At 44.1% G+C, this 19569-nt stretch overlaps 1 protein-coding gene and 1 long non-coding RNA gene across 3 annotated transcripts; one reads left to right on the top strand and one right to left on the bottom strand.

The window, feature by feature from the left end:
• The first annotated feature begins 671 nt into the window (after positions 1-671).
• Positions 672-14594, top strand: KLHL8 (kelch like family member 8). 2 transcript variants are annotated; one of them, XR_010721526.1, is made up of 10 exons: positions 672-959; positions 3945-4493; positions 6614-6800; positions 7506-7649; positions 8838-8949; positions 10591-10759; positions 11295-11454; positions 12422-12623; positions 13028-13230; positions 13319-14594. XR_010721526.1 is itself a non-coding variant. In XM_066186457.1 (9 exons), exons 1-9 carry the CDS (start codon positions 756-758, stop codon positions 13149-13151), a joined length of 1851 nt encoding a protein of 616 aa, XP_066042554.1. In that variant the 5' UTR covers positions 672-755; the 3' UTR covers positions 13152-14594. The 2 variants fall into 2 exon arrangements, 1 of the variants encoding a protein (XP_066042554.1); XM_066186457.1 differs by having other exon boundaries at positions 13028-14594.
• A 3647-nt stretch (positions 14595-18241) lies between these two features.
• LOC136290698 (uncharacterized) lies at positions 18242-19553 on the bottom strand. Its single transcript, XR_010721320.1, has 3 exons — positions 19317-19553; positions 19047-19119; positions 18242-18400 (listed from the first exon to the last, which is right to left on the bottom strand). It is a non-coding gene; the product is annotated as an uncharacterized lncRNA (long non-coding RNA).
• Positions 19554-19569: the final 16 nt, after the last annotated feature.

Here is a 19569-nt window from a genome sequence, read left to right as displayed (position 1 = left end):
CCCTGAATTATAGCAGTCATCAACTCTTAGCATAGAATGAAGAATGAATGCATCATAAATTAACTAAAAAACCATGAAACCAAAGGTAATCAGTGGAAGAGGAACATGCTTCTCAGTATACTCTGGAGTACCTTCCAGCACTTAAAGGTGGTTTCTGAAAACCAGGGGGAGCTACTTTTTTACACAGGCAGGTGGTCATAGGATAAATGGGAATAGTTCTGATGAAAAGAGATTTAGATTAGATGTTAGGAAGAGGTTCTTTGCTGTGAGGGTGGTGAGACGCTGGAAAATGTCCAGAGAAGCTGCAGATGCCCCATCCCTGGAAGTGTTCAAGGCCAGGCTGAATGGGGCTCTGAGCAACCTGGTCTAATGGAAGATTGGAAATACATCATCTTTAAGGTCCTTTCCAACCCAAACAATTCTGTGGTACATATTTGCCTTTTCTGTTTCATGTCTTTATCAAGAAGTGTGGACAAGTTCATGAATAATGGCTTTTCCTGGGATTCTTAGCTGTGAGCCTCTTCTTTTTGTCCCTACTCCTCTCACCTTCCCCAAGTAAGATCATAGGTAGTATTGTAACATAATCGAAGTGTTATGTACTAGCATTACCTAATGTCTTATTTTCTTTTTGTGTGTGTGTGTTTTTAAACAGGAAGATGAACAGACCTGAATTTTAGGACCTAATTCCTGAATGGGCTGGATTTTATCTTGGCAGGAGTTTTTGAAGATTGGTGCAGTGAGAGAAGAAACAGCCAATGGCTTCAGAATCCATGGTCCCTGAGCAGGCAAAACAACATCTTGTAAAGGGAAAAAGGCGGCAGCAGCAGCAACCTCGGCCTTCCAACAGTGATGGGGATGAGGATGTCTTCGTGTTTGAGGCAAATGAGGCTTGGAAGGATTTTCACAGCTCTCTTCTTCACTTCTTTGAAGCTGGAGAGCTCTGTGATGTTACACTGAAGGTGATACTTGTCACGTTTCCATTGCATGTATCAGTCTGAAGGGGATTAAGCTGCTGATAAATGTGTTGGGAGGTGGCTGTGAATGTTGGCAGGGGTGTGGAAGCCACAGAATACCTCTTGGATCTGAGGCATCTCTAGTGATGCTTTTTTTTTTTTTTTTCCTTATTTAGGAAGTTTACAGCTGAAATTTAAACACTTAAAATAATGACAGTCTGAGAGAGGCAGTACATGACTTTGTCCTCATCCAGCTTACCTTCTAAGCAAGTTCCCACAGTTGGTCACTAATTACTGTGCAATTCCAGCTCCTTGTAGCCTCTTTGTTCTCAATATACTTTCACCCCCAGTTTTACCTCCATGTCTGTATTTTGTGGTGTTCTTCTAGATTCTTCTCAGCAAACAGGATTTCTGGAATAAATCTAACTTCTGGCAGTCTTCAAAGAGAGAAAGAAAAAAAAAAAAACCCCAGACAGTTGTGTTCTATAGCTGGTCAAAGAACAAAGGAAGAGAGGGAGGAAGCAAATTTTATGATTCTTGCATAGCATTACTTTTATGCTTTATTTGTAACTCAGCTGTATATTACTTATATCCTGACTACAATAAATTTGTATTTAGCATGCATAGAAGTGGGTGTCAGCACCTTTGAATATTAAGGGTTTTTTTTAGCTACACAACTTATTAGTGCAAGATACTTATTTAAGGAATGGTGATGAAACACAGTTCCTGAACGAAGAACAAATGACAGATGTCATTAGAAGTTGTTAGCCTGCTACTTTGACTGTTGGATATGGACAGGGAGAATCCTCAAAAGATGTATGTCCCTGCTGTTACCAACCCTCCTCATCCCTTTTCTTGTTGCCTCGTTCATACCTTCCTTCCTTTCCACCTACCCTTGAAAAAAAAAAAAAAAAGGCAGAAAGTCTTACTTTATAAACATAGTTAAATGCATATTCCTGCTAGGGAAACTTGCCTTAGAAAAAACATTTTACTGGGGCTGCAGTTTAACTTTCCCTAAGTTAGGCTTGTATTAATGTTCATTTGTATGATCTGTGTGGAGCTATTTTGGTAATTTAAGAATATTCGATGGCATGACTTGGCTTCCAGTGAAGGCTAGAGCAATCCATGGATGTCTTATTGTATGGCTTCCGAAATCAGGGGTTTTCAAGTAACTGCTAACTATGTACTTGAATTAGAATTTTCAGGGGGGGCTTGATTTTTCTTCCTGTAGTGCTCAGGCCTCACTCATGTTATAAGAATAATCAGATCTCTACTGAACTTCTGTTTTTTGTGTGTGACCTGAGTTAGTGAGAAATTCTGGCATTGCTGTCCTCAGACCAATTGCTGGTTTAACTGCTGGCTCCTAAAATATGATAGTTAGTAACTGGAGGGGAACTATGTTTTCAAAATAGCAAGAACATGCTAGATAACTGGTGGAAGATGTCCCTGCCCATGGCAGGGGGTGTAATGAGATGACCTTTAAGGTTCCTTCCAACCCAAACCATTCTGTAATTTAAAATTAAGCGGATTTGAGTAACATATAAAGCCACTTAATTCAAAAGAAAGGTTTAATTAGAGAGTGGGATGATGGGCAGAATAAAAGTGTGTGAAGGTAAAAATGGCCTGGGAGCTTTCCCTGATCCAGCAGACGGCTGGTAGCATCTTTCTGTATCACTACTGTAGTTAGTTGATGTGCTGATGCTGTAAGAGTGATAAGCCTTAGGAGCACACTGGAAGACTCCCTCTGCTCCAAAGAGTTAAATTCAGGAATTTCACCTACTCTCCTGCTGCTGTCATGTGAACAGTCTCAGAAGGCTGTTAGAAGGTAGAGAGTGGCAGATGAATACCATCTGCTTTTCTCCTGGTGGTTTGCTTTTTGTTCATTTGGTAATTCTGAATTGTTCCTTCTGAGGTGATCTGAAGTAATCACACTGAACCATCCATCTTTTCCTCTTTTTTAATCTGCATTCTCTTGCATGTGTCTTTGCTTTCTGTACTCAATTCGCTGCTCACCCAGGTGGGTGACACTTGTTGATGTTGATCATATTCTAAAAAAATAGAGCTTTTAGGTATGGAATCAGAGCTAGAAAAAAAAAAATCCAAAATATCCTGTGTAATTTAGTTTTTTTTATGTTTTAAGTGCACCACAGGTCTCTGTAACACCTTCATCTGAAAATGAGCATGTAATTTGAGTCTGTCAGGGAAACTGGTTGCTTATGTCAGCCAGCCATCCCTTCATGTTAGTGCAGAGTGACAAAGGCTGTAAGAAAGCACTCCTGGAACACAAATAAACAGTGGATTGTTCATTTTCCTTCAATACTTAGATTGTTTTTTTAATGTAGTGGAAATCTAGAATTTTGTACATGAAAAGCTTGTTTTACATTTTCTGATCAGAATTTTGAGAAATAGCTTTTCTTTACGGGGAATACTCTGTCTTTTGTGGGTAAACATTCTAAAAATATTGAAGTGATTGGTAACTTTTAATAAACCCTGAAATAGCTGTTATTCTTACACTTTTACATAAATTTGCTTCTATACATCAATTCCTTGACAGTAGTAAAAGTCCAGAAATCTAAAGTAGTCTAAAAATGTCTCTTTCTATTCCCCCCCCCGGCCCCTTAAAGTCTCTGAGTATATATAAAACAAGTGTCTAGAAGTGTCTCCTCCTGTCTCCAAGGTGAATCTAGGATATTTCTGAGGATGCTTCATAAGGCTTTTAAAGAAAGGCAAGTTCAGTGCATCAGTGCTGTTGCTTCCTTGTGTTACAGCTTTCCTCTACTCTCATGGCCAAGCTACAGCTTAGAATTCCTTGGGATACTTGGATGTAATGTCAGAAGTACAGGACAAATGGGGTTAATTTGTGTGGACAAAACACAGACAAAACACATGGAATCCAGAATTCTTACTTCAGGTTCACCGTTCTTGCTATCACAGCCAAAACTGTCATTCCAGTAAAACATTGGAGGTTTTTCTTGTTCTTTCCTCTTTCAGGTTGGTTCCAAGCTAATCTCCTGCCACAAGCTGGTGCTGGCTTGCGTTATCCCGTACTTCCGAGCCATGTTTCTTTCGGAGATGGCTGAGGCCAAGCAGAAGCTGATCGAGATCCGGGACTTTGACGGCGATGCCATCGAGGACCTGGTGAAGTTCGCGTACTGCTCGCGGCTCACGCTGACGGTGGACAACGTGCAGCCCCTGCTCTACGCCGCCTGCATCCTGCAGGTGGAACTGGTGGCAAAGGCCTGCTGTGAGTACATGAAGCTGCACTTCCACCCCTCCAACTGCCTGGCAGTCAGGGCCTTCGCCGAGAGCCACAACCGCATCGACCTGATGGACATGGCCGATCAGTTTGCTTGCGAGCATTTCACAGAAGTGATGGAGTGCGAGGACTTTGTGAGTGTGTCACCACAGCACCTCCATAAACTCCTGTCCTCCAGTGACCTGAATATTGAAAATGAAAAGCAAGTTTACAATGCTGCTATCAAGTGGCTGCTGGCCAATCCACAGCATCATGCTACGTGGCTGGATGAGATCCTTGCACAGGTAGGGCAGGCCGAGGCATCACTGCCTGTCTCATCACTGGTTTAGTTGTGTACTCAGCTTTTTGTGCTTGGGTAGATCTCAAGGTGAAAAATGTTCTTAGCTTTCGGTACCTCAGCCAGTATTCAGGGTTAGGAGTTGACAGTGGAAGCAAGTTAGAGTTCAGAAATATCAGGGAAGTGATATTCTCCTGTTCCTGTAGAGAGAAGAGTATTCACTTTGTGCTTGTGGCTGGGAAGTGGGGAACCAACAATAAGCTACATCTGTGGTTGAGCAGAAATGTGTTATACTGACACAAATCAGGGAGAATATAAAGCCATCACTTCACTTGGCTTGCCATTGCAACAGCCTGATATGCTCGCTGCCCTTGCTGTTATGTATTTGTACTCAAGAAAGGAGGCAAAGCTGTTGAGTTTTCTTCCAAGGCTAGGAAGGGAAACTCAGAGAGATGTGTCACATCAAGTTGTGTCACAGTATTTGAGACAGGTGTGGAGAGCCTGTACTGGGAAGGATTTGCATGCCATGTGCTGCAAAACATTCCATGTGTCTTAAAGGTAGGATTGGCTGTGCAGTTGTAGTTGTCACTAAACTCCAACTTGATTATTTTTCATTTGGCTGAATTGATAATATTGACATTATATAAATAAGGAGAGGTCCACTGAGATGCTGCTTTCATTGTCTTCATGAATAATTTTTCACATTTCCTAGGAAAAGATCACAATGGTCTATTAGCTGTCTTCCAAAAACCTTCAGTTTCATCTAGACCAGCATGAGGTTTTTGGTACAAAAAATCCTTCTTTATTATGCTATACTTAGATTACAGGCAATATGATTAAAGATTTTTTAAAAGAAATTTATATTTATTTCTCAGTTGTGCTAGCAGATGAGATTACCAGTTTTATTCTGGTGATGGAAATCAGACACCAGATTTAAGCAAAGAAAAAGTAAACCCCTTCTTGTAAATCTGGGTTATTTGCCAGAGCATATGGAGTCATCAGTTGACTTGGACACTACTGCTAGCATAAAACATGCCTGGACTTCTAGACAGTAATTATCCATGTCATATTCAGCCTAATGGGTTTCACTGTTATAATGAGGTTCTGAATTTAACAGCCTGGAGTTCTTACCACATCACTAACCTTAGGGGCCTGTCAGCAGGGCTACAGTGGTGCTTTAAAGTAGCCTCAAGTAAGCAGGGCCAAAATAAAGGAAGAAGTGGGACTGAAAGCAAGGAGGTGAGGAAGAGCGAGTAGAGACACGTTGGTTGCTTCAAGACAGGGACGCTTTGTCAGTGCTGTAACAGCCCTGTCCTGCTCCTCTGAGAAGCACTGGAGCTACTGGACTTCTGCACCATTGCTGTCAGCCAGCTGAGAGCTGCTTGGCTGTGTTGACTCCAAACCTTAGGAAGTCAGGTGGAGATTTGCTTCGGTTCCCCCCACTAACATGTGTCCCACCTTTGCCTCTGATTGTACTTTTTATTCTGCACTGTTTGTCTTAGAAAGGAGGATGAAAGGTTTGCTGAAATAAATGGCAGGAAGGATTTAGAGAAGAAACAATTTGCTCTCAATATTTATTACTTTTTCTTTAAGCTTGAAGTCTGTCGAGTCTGCCTTAGAGAAAGGTCTTACTGCACCAGCAGTACCTCCTTCGTGGACACTTAGTTCATGGTCACTAAGTGTTTCCTTTTTGACTTGCCACCCAAAGAAAAGGAACCATTTTAGCACGAGCCCCCTTGCACTGGCACAGCAGTGACCTGGAGATTCACAGCCAACAGCACACTAGCCTGATAAAGTCCTGGTAAAGCCACAGGTGCTGCCTGCATCACACCAGGCAGGTGCGCATGCAGCGCGGGCAGCAGCTTGTCTCCTTCCTCAGCACAGCCTGGGCCAGGGACACTTACTTCTCCACTGTGGCTGAAATGCAAATGGTTGTAGCAAACATTACCATCAAAAAGAACTGTTCATGTTGCCGTTGTCTGGAACAGCTCTGAGAGCTGCTCTCTTTACTGAGGAGCGTGGGGCTGCCGGCGGGCTCCGGAGCTGCCAGCCGGTGCATGCGCAGCGCTGCATGGTGACACTCAGCAGTTCAGCCACTGTCTCCAACTGTGTTCGTTTCTGTGTCAGGTACGGCTGCCTCTCTTGCCCATTTGTTTCCTTATGGGTGTTGTGGCAAAGGAAGAGATTGTCAAGCAGAATCTAAAATGTAGGGATTTGCTGGATGAAGCAAGGAACTACCACCTTCACCTGAGCAGCAGGGCAGTGCCTGACTTTGAGTACTCCATTCGCACAACACCAAGGAAGCAGACTGCTGGTAATTAAATGTGTGTCTGGTTACCCAGTAGGGAGTGGTGTGGAGGAAAGCAGCACATCTGTGCAGGTGTCTTGATATCAGGCAGGTGTAGCTTGATATCGAGGGCTGTTCATGACATAATGCAAAATTGGGAAAGCCATTATGTACCTCTCTGGTATTTCGGTGATGTGCTGCATTTTCCTAGCAGAACTTTAGCAGTCATTTTTTTTTCTTTAAAACATTAATAATTTATCCTGATTGGCTCTATCTGTATTAAAGCCAGAGCTATTACGTGTGTTATGACCAGGCAATCTGTTCAAAGCTGTACTGAAAACAGTGGACAGTTACTTTTTGGTGTTGAAGGTTGAGCTAACTTCTAAAGTCTTTGACTAACCTTCACCAAAAGTGAATGATGAATGTTGACCACAGATCATAATTTCTACATCATTATATTTAACAAACAATGGGTTTATCTCCTTAAGCCAAATCACAAAAAGCATATTTAAAATATGCATTGTTTTTACAAGAGCATAGATAGCTGATTGCCATAGCAGCATGTCAAGCAAAGGCCAAAATCCAGTATCCAGTTATGAAGGGCAATGACTGTGCTCCTTGAAGTGAAATACAACTTCCCCCAACTACGTAATTTTCAGTTTGCTCTGCTGTACAGCTGTTTCTGCCCATCCTCCTTGCTAGTTCTCTGGAAACCTGTTGTGTGTTCTGCAGGTGTGCTGTTCTGTGTCGGTGGCAGAGGTGGATCGGGTGACCCCTTCCGCAGCATCGAGTGTTACTCCATCAGTAGGAACAGCTGGTTCTTTGGCCCCGAAATGAACAGCAGGAGGAGGCACGTGGGTGTGATCTCCGTGGGAGGTCAGTAAGCCTATTCAAGCAACCCCAGGCAAAAGGCACTTGTTTGCTCCTTTTGCTGAGTTGGTACTTTACTAGCTGTACAAGAAGTAAACTCACTGCTTAATTGTTGGATAGTCTTCAATTTAGTAAAGTTTCTCCCTCTTGAAGGAGTGTTTGGTCCTGAGCCAGTCTGAGACTGTGCTTATGGAAAAGACATTACTGGGAACTGACAGAGTTGGGCTGTTCAGACTTGGGAAGGCTCCATGGAGATCCTGTTGTGGCCTTTCTGTACTTTAAAGGGAGCTTACCAGAAAGATGAAGATAGGCTTTTTAGTGGGGCCTGTTGTAACAGGACAAGAGGTAGTGCTTTTAAACTAAAAGAGGGTAGATTTAGACTCGGTATGAAGCAGAAGTTTTTTTTGTTGTTTTTTTTTGGTTTGTTTTTTTTCACAGTGAGGTTGGTGAAAACCTGGAACAGAGATGTGGTAAATGTCCCATCTCTGGCAGTGTTCGAGGTCAGACTGGATGGTGCTCTGAGAAACCTGAAAATGAGAATGTCCTTGCTCATTGCAGTGGGGCTGGACTAGATGACCTTTAAAGGTTCCTCCCAGCCCAACTGAACTGTATGTAGCCTCTTGTCTTAAGTAGGTGATTTACTTTTTAAAAATCCATTATAAAGAAATGGCCTTACACAGCAGTCACTCAGAATTTGCTAGTACGCATACCAGCTCCCTTCCTATTTAAATCCATCCTGGAAAGTTACCAAGACCATAACTTTTCCAAGAGCAGACTTAACTTTATTTTTGGGTCTCCATCTTCTGAAAACAGGTCTGTGCAGTCCAGAACAGCTTAGCACCAATATTGCAGCTTTCTCTTTTATGTGGCAGCCCCTCTGTTGCTGCAGCAGAACAGAGAGAATTTTTCTCCATAGAAAATCTGCAGAGACTGGTACATGTGTCCAAACTGTTTTGACCTGCAGTACTTAAATAATGGAAAGACTTTTTTGTCTACATAATCTCGGGCTTTTTGTAAAAGTTCACATTAGAACAGATTCCTGGTTGAGTACAGCATATAAAACGCTGATATGAAAACATTTTAAACCTCTAACCTTTATTTGACCTCTGTCTCCACATAGGCAGGGATATTGTATAAATGAAAACTGAAACGTTGCCAAGCAGTCTCTGTATCTAAAGATGTCTGTGTGTTCAGGTAAAGTCTACGCAGTAGGTGGACATGATGGAAATGAACACTTAGGAAGCATGGAAGTATTTGATCCTCTCACAAACAAATGGATGATGAAGGCATCAATGAACACAAAGAGGTATGCGTGTCCCATGCTCCAAGTCCTAGTCTGTGATGTGCTATTTCTTGCTGGTGCTGGAAAACATTGTGTCTGTCCTGCCTCTTTTGGGGGGGTGTCAAACTGTTCTATTTCTAGGAATTTCTTTCCCCTATTTTGGAACTTTATGCTATGAATATACTACCCTTCTGTCCTTATTTTGGAGGAGCTGGCTTCTGGACCAGGGACCTCTGGTACTCCAGCTATGCTTGCATTCTGCTATCCAGGGCCTTTCTGATGTGCCCAGTAAACAACTCGGAACTGATGAACTGGTTCTGCGGGGTTTTTGCTCTTTTTAAGAATGAGCAAGGTAACTGCCAGTGTAACATGAGAAGTGAAATAGTTCAGAGTTAAAATTTTTAAAAAAGTGAAAATACTTCACAAGGAAACAAATAGCTGCCTATGTTTTTCACACAAAAGGCCAGAAGCACACAATCTGAAAGTCAGATTGAGGACTTTTTTTGCCTTGACATTTAAGATTCTTTAAGGGAATTACTAGACTCCGAGATGTGTAATATTTTGTTTCTGCTGTTACTTAAATCAGTGTCCCTAATTCTGCATTCCATTTTGTTGTTTGTTGTTTTTCAAAGCATCATGGAGTAGGAGTGAAATATCAAGTATGGCTTCAGTCCAAAAGCTATTTGTAGCTGTGACCTAATTAAAGTAGAAGACCCAGACTCCTAGAAGTGGCTGGCTCTACTTCCTCCCTCCTGCCACCACCCCAGGGCATAATCTCAGCAACAATCAGCCCTAGATTTCTGTGACATTTATTGCCGAGTAGCTGGGAAATGAAAGGGCTGCTGTGCCTTGGCTACCTCCCAGCTCCACTCCTCCCATTCACTGAGCTCTTGGAATACTTAGTAGAGAAAAAAACTGCCACCATTAAGTGGTGTCCGCGTTATCTGCTGAGGCAATTAAAGATGAGGCCATAATATTGCCACAATGTTTGTTCTGTAGAAAGATTGTGCCACCCTTGCTCCTGCCTCTGTATCTCTGAACCTGCCCTCTTTAGTGAGACGAGAATATTGTCAGTAACATGGTAAATCACCTCTCTTGGTGGTTAAAGCAGAAACTTAATGCTCACATTCTAGGCCGTACTTTTAATTTTATAGTACTGATTGTACTCTCATATTGGTAGATTTAGTAGAAACAAATTTGACAACCATTTTAAAACTTAATTTAAAAACACCAGAATGGAAGAAACTGCAATTAAATCTTGCTAGAGTTCAGCTATTTAAAACCAGCGCAGGTTTGCCTTTTAATGTGTGTTAGCATCACCCCCAGTCATTCTCAAATGGTGGCAACCATTTATACCAACGCAGTTAAAACCAGCAGGTTTTGGTTCCTCCTCAGATTTAATGAAATAGAGAAATCATATCTAAGACATTGTCATGTGTCCAAGTCTGTGAGCAGAGGACTTGGCCTCAGAGTTGATATTCAGTCAGAAGGACACAGGCTTGCAGAGGGCCAGTGACATGATTTACTATAAACGCCACTTCCAAAATTTCCATTACTCTTTCCCCCCCAGTTTGAAGCAGCTGCCATTCCTCTACCATGGCACCTGCTGCGTGTCTCCCTCTGGTTAAGGCCTGGCACTGAGGTGTTGCTGCCGTGTTTCCCCAGGAGAGGCATCGCCCTGGCGTCCCTGGGGGGCCCCATTTACGCGATCGGGGGCCTGGATGACAACACGTGCTTCAGCGATGCCGAGCGCTACGACATCGACTCGGACCGCTGGAGCACCGTGGCCTCCATGAACACGCCCCGCGGAGGCGTCGGCTCCGTAGCCCTGGTGGTGAGTCTGGGCTTCCTCCCGGGCTGGGGCCACCTGGTGAACCCTGCTTTGCACAGCTGCCTTCACAGGGTCTGAGACAAAACACAGCTGGTGGGTCTGAGCACCTCTGGTCATCAAAATTCTGCGCAAAAAGTGAGCGTGTTTAGGATAATGCTCATAGCAAATTGAGCTGTTTCAACAGTATTTGAGGTACTGGGAGGAGTAGTTTGTGTATGACACGGATAGTCATGTCCTTGCTTCCTGTCTCACTCAGCTGACTGGTTTGTCATGGTCACTATGTTTAAAGGTACCAAATGCATGCTCTACTTTAATCCCTCTGGGATTAAATCAGCTCTGAAAAACAGCTGCAACACTACAAAACTGTTGCACTTCTTTCATTGGAAGAGATAGCATTTATGTTAGGTAATTAAATCTGTTGTTGGAATTCTTAAATGAAAGTGGATATATCACATTTTCCTGTAATTATAACGCTGCTTAAGAAAAGCTGAGTAAAGGCAACTACATCACAAATAATCCTTGCACAACTGTATTCCAGAACCATGTTTACGCTGTGGGTGGCAATGATGGTGTAGCATCTCTTTCCAGTGTGGAGAAATACGATCCCCACTTGGATAAGTGGATAGAAGTGAAAGAGATGGGTCAGCGAAGGGCTGGGAACGGTGTCAGCGAGCTCCACGGCTGCTTATATGTTGTGGGTGAGTAAAGATGTGGCATTTTGTAGTGCTGCTGCTGCTGCCAAGTGCTGGGCTTTGGAAGAGGCTGTTGTTGCTAGAGGAACGGGGAACAGATAGAGCTGACCTGTACTTGGTGTTCTTGGGCAGGAGAAGAATGCAAGCACAACCAGGGCACGCTTAAACGAAGGTACGTTAGCAAAGAAGTGAAAAGCAGCTCTGAACCCACATTTCAGGAGGGCTGATCTGTTCAGGACGATCTATCTGTTTTAGAAAACCCTCTCAAGACTCACTACTCCTGAGTTTCCTTTTAGGAAACGATTCTTAAGTTCACATGCTTTCAAAGCACTCCAGTGGTGTTCTGAGTGTAGACAACAGTAGCTTTTTTTGCACTTATTCCACAGCTTCTTGTCTTGTGTGCTACCTTGTATTTACCTGCTTTCCTGAGAGGGGAAGATGCCAGGTAGGTGTGCCACAGTGATAGTTTAAAAAGCTCCGACTTGTATATTATCCTGAGCGTTTAAATAGGTTTTAACCAAAATGCTCCTCTGACAGCTTCCCCAGCAAGGGGAATGTGTCACTGAGTCTTATATGAAATTTTTTTTTCCCTACTCAAATATTTGCCAATGCTGTAATTTGAGAACACTGCTAGAGTGTGTTTTGCATAAAGTAAAATAAGTTCAAGATTGAGACCATCCTTTTGCTTTGTTTTTCAAATGGGAAGCTGTTTCATTTGAAGTATGATGAACTCAGGGAGAAAAATAATCAAATTAGAATCATTGCAACTTCAGTAGAAGAAAATTATCGCTCTGGGTGATGCTTGTGCAGTGAGAAGAGCATGAACTGTTGGATTAATATTTAGGAACTTGACAAGTTCTGGTAAACAGAGAGCTGGACAGGACCCCTGAATGCTGAGAATGATCTGATAATGTCAGTCTTGGATATCCTCTGCACAAGTGCCAAAAGCTGACCCTGTGATGGTTGTTTGCAGGTGGCTTTGATGACAACTCGCCCCTGAGCTCGGTGGAGCGTTTTGACCCACGCTGTAACAAATGGGAATACGTGGCAGAGCTCACAACTCCAAGGGGTGGTGTTGGCATAGCAACACTGATGGGAAAAATTTTTGCAGTTGGAGGTCATAATGGCAACGTGTACCTGAATACAGTGGAAGCATTTGATCCCATAGTGAACAGGTAATTTCAAATGTTTTATTTGTCCTAATAAGACAAGGAAATCTGCCTGTGTGAGAACACGGCAGCACAGAAACAGTGTGCAGGAGGAGCCTAGCTGTTGTTTCCTGGTAATAATTGAGTAATATCCATGACTATCAATGCAGGACTGCTGCTTATATCACTAGGGCAGTCTTGTAAATATTTAAGCACCTCCTCCTCCTCTGTTTCTCTCTATCCCTTGTCGTCGCCCTTTCATTCAGTAACAATCTACATTCTTCTGCTTGTTTCGGTCTGATTTTGCACTAAATAGGGTGCATTTCTGTGCAGAGTGAACAGCTAGGCAGTGTAATGGAATTTCAGGCACAGAAAATACTTCCAGGATGCTCAGAAAGGGCAGGAAAACTTCATTTTCTTTTCTCCCGTAGGTGGGAGCTGGTGGGCTCGGTGTCACACTGCAGGGCGGGGGCGGGCGTGGCCGTGTGCTCCTGTCTCAGCAGCCAGATCCGGGATGTGGGCCAAGGATCCAGCAACGTTGTGGACTGCATGTGAGCTCTGCCCCCTCCTCCAAATTCCAAAGGAATGCTACAAGGGAGTCACGGCGGAGCTTCTAAACACTGTGTTTTGTATGGTAGGTTAAGGAATGAATTCAGGACGTTTTCTTTGTGAAAATGGTATCTTCTGCAACTGTAAAGCTTTTGGTGGCTTTCTATCAATAGTGATGCAGAAAAGCCTGTGAAAACATGGAATAAAAGTGTGACTCACAGGAACAAACCTGCCAAGAACTGCAATCATCCCATTTTTGAGAAGCTGTAATTCCAGAATCATTTGAGGCAACTGTTGCAAGGACTCAATCCTGAACTGTCAATCGGGCATGTGGTGAGGAGAGCAGCAGCAGCTCCTGCTGCTGAGCTTTCCCCAACAGCCGTGCTACGTATTCTCTGGAGGGCTCGAGTGCCATTTCATTTAACTTATTTTCTGGAATGGAGTCTTAAACGTTTCCCAATTGCACAAGAGCTTTGTAACAGAAGGTGTCTCAAGTTTTAGAAGTAACGACATCCCTGATGCACACTGAGATAACTGAGGCAGAGAAGTTCACTGCTCACCTCCCAAGGCAGTGCTGGCAGCAGTGGAAATTGCAGGGATTCTGTCTGAAAACTCGTTCAAAGTACTTTCTCAAGCTAATAAACTTGTTAGGAAGCTGGAAAGAATCTTGGCCTCGGTTTCCACTGGAATGCTTCCATAAAATTTGTAGTTACTACCCCCCTCTCCAAAGGAGAGTTTCTGTTGAGAGGTCCTTCCTGAAGTAATCAGTGTAATTTGTCCTATTTTGAGATGATAATGTGTGAAAATGTAGGTTTCAGTGGTGTTTGAATCACCATTTTTATACGAAATGGAAATGCATAATAAAATTTGTGGTATTCTGTAAAACTTTTTAAGTGCAACTCTAGAAGGCTTGACTGATTTCAGAATTCAGTAGCAACTCTGGTAACATTCTCGAGTTACTCGCTCTTTTAAGGGAGCAGATAAATAACCTCAAAACCTTAAATGAACCAAAGACAGTCAGCAAGAAAGACAATTTGGAATAAACCAGTACTTCCATCAAAAATCGAGATAGCAACGTGACAGCCCTGCATACAAAGATGTCTTGTTACGCCATTGCTAAACCTTGAATCCTGAGTAAAGTCCTTCTGGAAAGACTGCAGATTCCTGTTCCTGCATCACCTTGAACAGACCAACAACTGAAAATCCTTTGTGACCAAAGTTTCACAATTAGCAGGTTGTTCCAAATGCCCAGGGAGAGCAGCAAACTTCTCTGTATTCAGGACTGGGAAGAGGCAGGACAAGCGGGAGTGAGGAGGCACAGTTGTGTTTTTCTGCTGAGTTTCCATCCTTTGGCTTTCCTGCCCAAAATTGCTTTGCATTTTGGTAGCACCCAGGGACAAAGTGAACAGTACTGTAAATAATGAAACATTGCAATAAAACATTTGTACTACAAAGCATCTCGTTTGTTGTATGTCTGGAGCACACTGGTGCTGGGAAACATTACAGCACTGAGTATTTTTTTGTTTCTGCAGTGAGTATTTCTCAACACAAAGCTTCTGTTAGCAAAGAGAATCCTGCATTACCGCCATGGGCTGCACCACCCCACTGCCATCCTCACAAGGATGTGCTTACCTTCGTGGCTCTTGACCTGACTCTGAGGGGTGGAAAGGAGTGATAAATGTTCCCTCTCTGGGACCAAATGGATGTCCTGGCTAACAAAACCCCTGACTTTTCTACCAAATGGCCCTGACTGTGAAACCCGATAGCCCAGCAGTGCAGGTCGCCAGCTGATGCATTTCTCCTCTTGGTGGGGAAGTGTGACACCCGTGGGTGCAGCCTGTTGGTGACTCGTGTGCCTCCACCACACTGACCACAGCACCTGCCAGGCACCAAAGGGGAAGTGTTCAGCAGGGAAATCAGGTTACAGCAAAAGCTCTGTGATTCTCTGCCGTGTGGGAAGAGCTGGAAGTCACATGGTACTAGCTCTGAACAGGATCCTAAAACAGGCATCTCATTTGTATTTCAATGCACACCCCCGCCCCAACACTCACGTTCGGGGCTCTGGAGATGTAGCCCTAAGGACTGGCGAGAAAACTGCAAAGCAGGTTTACAAGGCACAGCCCGGTTCCCAGAAAAGAGGTGTCCCACACTGTTAGTCTTGGATGACACCACAGCCAAATATATTTTATACAGAACTGGTTTTAGAATCGCTATTGCTGGAAATGTGCTAATGACGACAAAGTAGAACAAGAAATAAAAATACAGGATTATGGTGATGACAAACTGCAGTGACCTACCTGCACATAAAGCTGTTGTGATTCAACACCTGTCCTGGCAAGGGGACAGTGATGACAAAGGAATATCCACCCCCCCTCCATGCTACAGAACAGAGTAGCCACAGAGTGGTAGGAGGCCCTACCCCCCACACTTTATTTATTTATGTTCTAAGGGGATTGTGGTCCATTTGGTTATACTCTTCCCAGCTTCAAATACTATTTAATACTCCTCTTTCCCAATGGAATCTCATTCCCAATAGAGCCAAGCTGGCAGAATAACTCTTTGGATTCAACATCCCACTAAAATACTCGGCTAAGAACAGAAAATTTTAGAAGGCAAAGCATGTGATACTTGCATATTTTAAAATACAGACCAGATACATGCGTGCACTCCTATCAGAGAGACTGCAGACTTCCCTCCTGTTTGAACACCGGCTGGGAAAATGACTTGAACTAGAAACGCCTGCCTTCAGAGGGGGATACAGCCCTGCAGAAAACCGGGCCTGCCCTGGCACAGAGCTCTGCTCATACCGTGTGTTTATCCACACAACCTGGGGATGCTGCACGGGAGAAGCAGCAGGAGAGGCAACAGTGATCCCAAACCGGGAGGGACACCCTGCCTGTCTCCAGGATCTTTCAGATGCGGTGGGATTTGGGAGCAGTTAGTGCAGTGTCAGTGTTAGTAACCCTTGTAGGGTTAACAGACTGTGCCCATAGGGCAGACTGAACATGTCAGAAACAATTTATTCATCACAACCAAGGAAACCTTGCCTGTGGTCTGGTAAGACTCTTACAGAGAAGTGGGAAGCTAATTAAATAACAGCAGGGCTGGCAGCAGATTCTGAAACCAGCACTTGGGTGAGCAGCCTCTTTCTCACTACACTCAGCAGTCCAGCAGTTCTAAGGCTATTGAGGCACCAGATTCTATGAGATCATTTTGCTGCCATGAACTTTTTGTGTGCAGTTACTTAAAATCAGGGTGCCTTCCTATGTCCTGGCTGCAGGAGCTCAGTTCTGTGTCCTTACCTCCACTTGCAACAACATTTTCATTGTGGAGTGTTTCCATCTCTTCTAGAGGTTGGAAACAAGCTGCATGAAACACACATCAAGAAGCAAAAAAACTCTACAAACAGCAATCACTGAGGAATGGGGTCAGGCCCCACTAACTCAGGGAAACTCCTGAGTAAATAAAGGTTTGTCCAAGATAAAATCAAGGTGCTAGGAATGCAACACGGACTACAGGGTTTCCCAACTCCAGCCCAACCTAATTGCCCCAAAGCAGGATGAGAACAAGAAGCAGCACTTTGCCTGCTGTGTCTGCTGGGACAGCTGCAGGATGCTCAGCAGAATCTTGTGTCGTGGGCCTGTGGCTCCCACATCAAATGAGACTGAGATTTATTTCACAAACAAGTTGTCAACAGGTGATAAAAATTCAGCCCATTAGCCCATTCAAGCTTAACTAGAACAAATTACTGGGAAATTCTTAACTCTAAATTGTTGCCACAATCAAATGGGGCTTTCTGTCCTTATTTAGTTCTTGGAACTATTTTCAGCATCACTGCAGTGCAGAGTTTTGCAAATCCAAGAACTCTGTTCCAGATACTCAATTTTTTTTTTTTTTCTGGCTGCTTTTACCACACCTGTATTTGTTTTCTAAAGCTTTGCACGTTTTCTGTACTGGAACTGGCAGCAAATAAAGCACAGGCAGCCAGGAGATGAAACTTGTATTTTTATTTCCGCCTTGGCTCAGTCTGCGAGGCTGGTGTTGCTGCCGCTTTGTGGCATTTTAATGCCACTACACTCTAAGCAGGCCACTGTGCAGCTCTGGCTGTTCCTGGGAGTGACAGCAGGGCCAGTGAGAAACATCTGATTGACAGGCAAGACTTAACACGGGCCAAGAATTGCTCGTACATTATCTTCCCCCGCATGCATTTTCCAAGAAAGAAAAAAAGAAATAGGACAGTGCAAATCAGCACACCTAACTCAGTGCTGGGAGAAATTGCAAATCCATGCACAGCTCTGTAAAGCCTATGGCCACAGGAACAGCCAGCACAGCCCTGTGGATAGCAGGGCACTGCAATCTCCAGCCCCTTGGCATCAGGGTAAAAGTCACCCCTCTGCACGTCTGTGGTGCTGATTCACACCCACTGGTCAAATATCCAAATGCAAAATATGCCTTCTGTTCCACATTCAGCCACTTAATCCCTTCTTTGTAAGAAGAGATTCCTCTCCCTGGAAGCTCTCAGACTCACAGCAATGGCCAAGCAATCCCAGGAACCCATTGCAGTTTTCCACCCTCAATCCCAGGGACCCATTGCAGTTTTCCACCCTCACCAACCCAAATGCCAAAAATCAGTCGAAGGATGAATCTTCCCTGTGAGTCCCATTCCCCCAGCACAGAAGACAGGCAGAGCTGTGTCCAACCACACTTTGGGTGTCAATTTGCCACCCAAACTTGTGTCCGGCAATACTAAAACTCAGAAAGCCCCTCAGAAACACAGTCTGAGTGAAGATTTCCTTGTCAGCAATAGGTGTGAATATTATCCTTAGTTATTCGCAATAGACACGTTTATAGACCATTAGCACATGAGGCCATTCAGACAAGTCATTGCATGTGGTCGTTTTAAAGGGAGGGACCACCCCCCATCTTTTCTTTTGCAAGGTAGAAAAGCATCACCCTCAAAAACCACAACGTTTTCCAAAGGTAACCAAAAGAACTTACAACTGTATTTACAACAAACAAACAGACAAAAAAAATTTGCAGGATCTCTGCACTGAACAATAAATAAAAAGAAAACAAACAGTTTCTAAGGCGTGAAAAGAACAGAGAACTTGGAACTATTTACATCCGGAACACCCAGTTAAGGCACTGGGGTTCCAGTCTGGGACACAGGAAATTCTGTGTCATTAGGGGTGGAAAGTCAGGCCGGTCATCATCAGTTCCTGGTCATCTTCCTTGGCGTTCCTCAGCAGAAAACTCTGGAACAGAAGGAGGGAGAGAGAAAACATTTGGTTGGATTCATCCAACAGGCACACCTGGCAGAGGACAGTCAATGACTGGAGTGACTTTACTCCAAGAGGACCTGCAAAGCCTTTTCAGCTTCAGCAGCTGCCTCTTTAGGGGGAGGATTTTTACAGCCTTCCAGCCCTTCTGCCAGGCACATGGTGCTTATTTGCTTTTGCAAGTTTGCCAGCAGATCATGGCAGTGCATCCCTTTGCCCAGTGGGGCCCACAAAACTTTGTGTTTGTGGGAAATGACACTGCCAAGGTCCCGTGGGATGGCAGGTTACAGCTTTTGAGTATTCCCCACTGGTGGCACCACAGGACGACACAGCATTTGTCATGACTAAAGTGTACAATAAAAAAAGCAGCAGCAACTCTAGGAATTTCTGCTGGCCAGTACTGGTCAAAGGCCCACTGGGGAGTCAAAATTCAAGTGCTGCTCAGCTGCAGCCAAGCTACTTAGCAGGTGCCGCCCTGACAGGGCAGCTCTCTCCCATCTCTCCCTCTCTCTTTGCTCCCTAAAGAAGTGCTCATGAGGAAGCAGAAACTGGGATGGGTGCAGGGCCAGCCCTCTTTGGTGTCTTCAGAAACTACAGGCAGGGCTGTAAAACGAGCACTTACTCTTCCAGCTTCGGGTCTTCTTGTCTTGTCTTCATTTCGCAGAGGAGTCACTGGAACGGATCCTTCTCATCCCCTGCAGATGCCCGGAAAACCACAGAGAGAAAGCTGGTCAGAGAGAGACGCCTACAGAATTCCAAAGCCTGGCTTTCCTAAATGCCCAGAAAAACATGTTCGTTTCTCCCAGGCATAGTCTATGCTCCAGGCTCTCCCCCTGTCGCCTTCTTCCCCAGCAAGCCCTCCAATAATGGAAATGGAACCTTGGCTTCTCACCTGGCAGCTCACAGTGTTTTGTACCTAGAAACCCTTCCCAAGCACAGAGAAATTCAGCAGCTGGTTTCCTTGCTCCGTGAGGGCTGGGAGTGCAGTGAGGGCTAGAAGCAGGAAAATGATCAAGAAAAAGAAAGCAATTAGAAGTCAGCTAATACAGTGTGCACAGTCTGGCCTAACTCACAGCCCTTCCTGCCCCTCAACATCCTAGACCCCACAGCCTGAGCCAACAGTAAACAACCAAATCTATATGAAC

Source organism: Chamaea fasciata, unplaced genomic scaffold (assembly GCF_029207755.1).
Source record: "Chamaea fasciata isolate MVZ Bird 193981 ecotype frontalis unplaced genomic scaffold, bChaFas1.0.hap1 SCAF_6, whole genome shotgun sequence".
In the NCBI taxonomy this organism is placed as follows: Eukaryota; Metazoa; Chordata; class Aves; order Passeriformes; family Sylviidae; genus Chamaea; species Chamaea fasciata.
The sequence above is the reverse complement of the archived record's forward strand: the minus strand, read 5'-3'. Positions and strand labels throughout refer to the sequence as shown.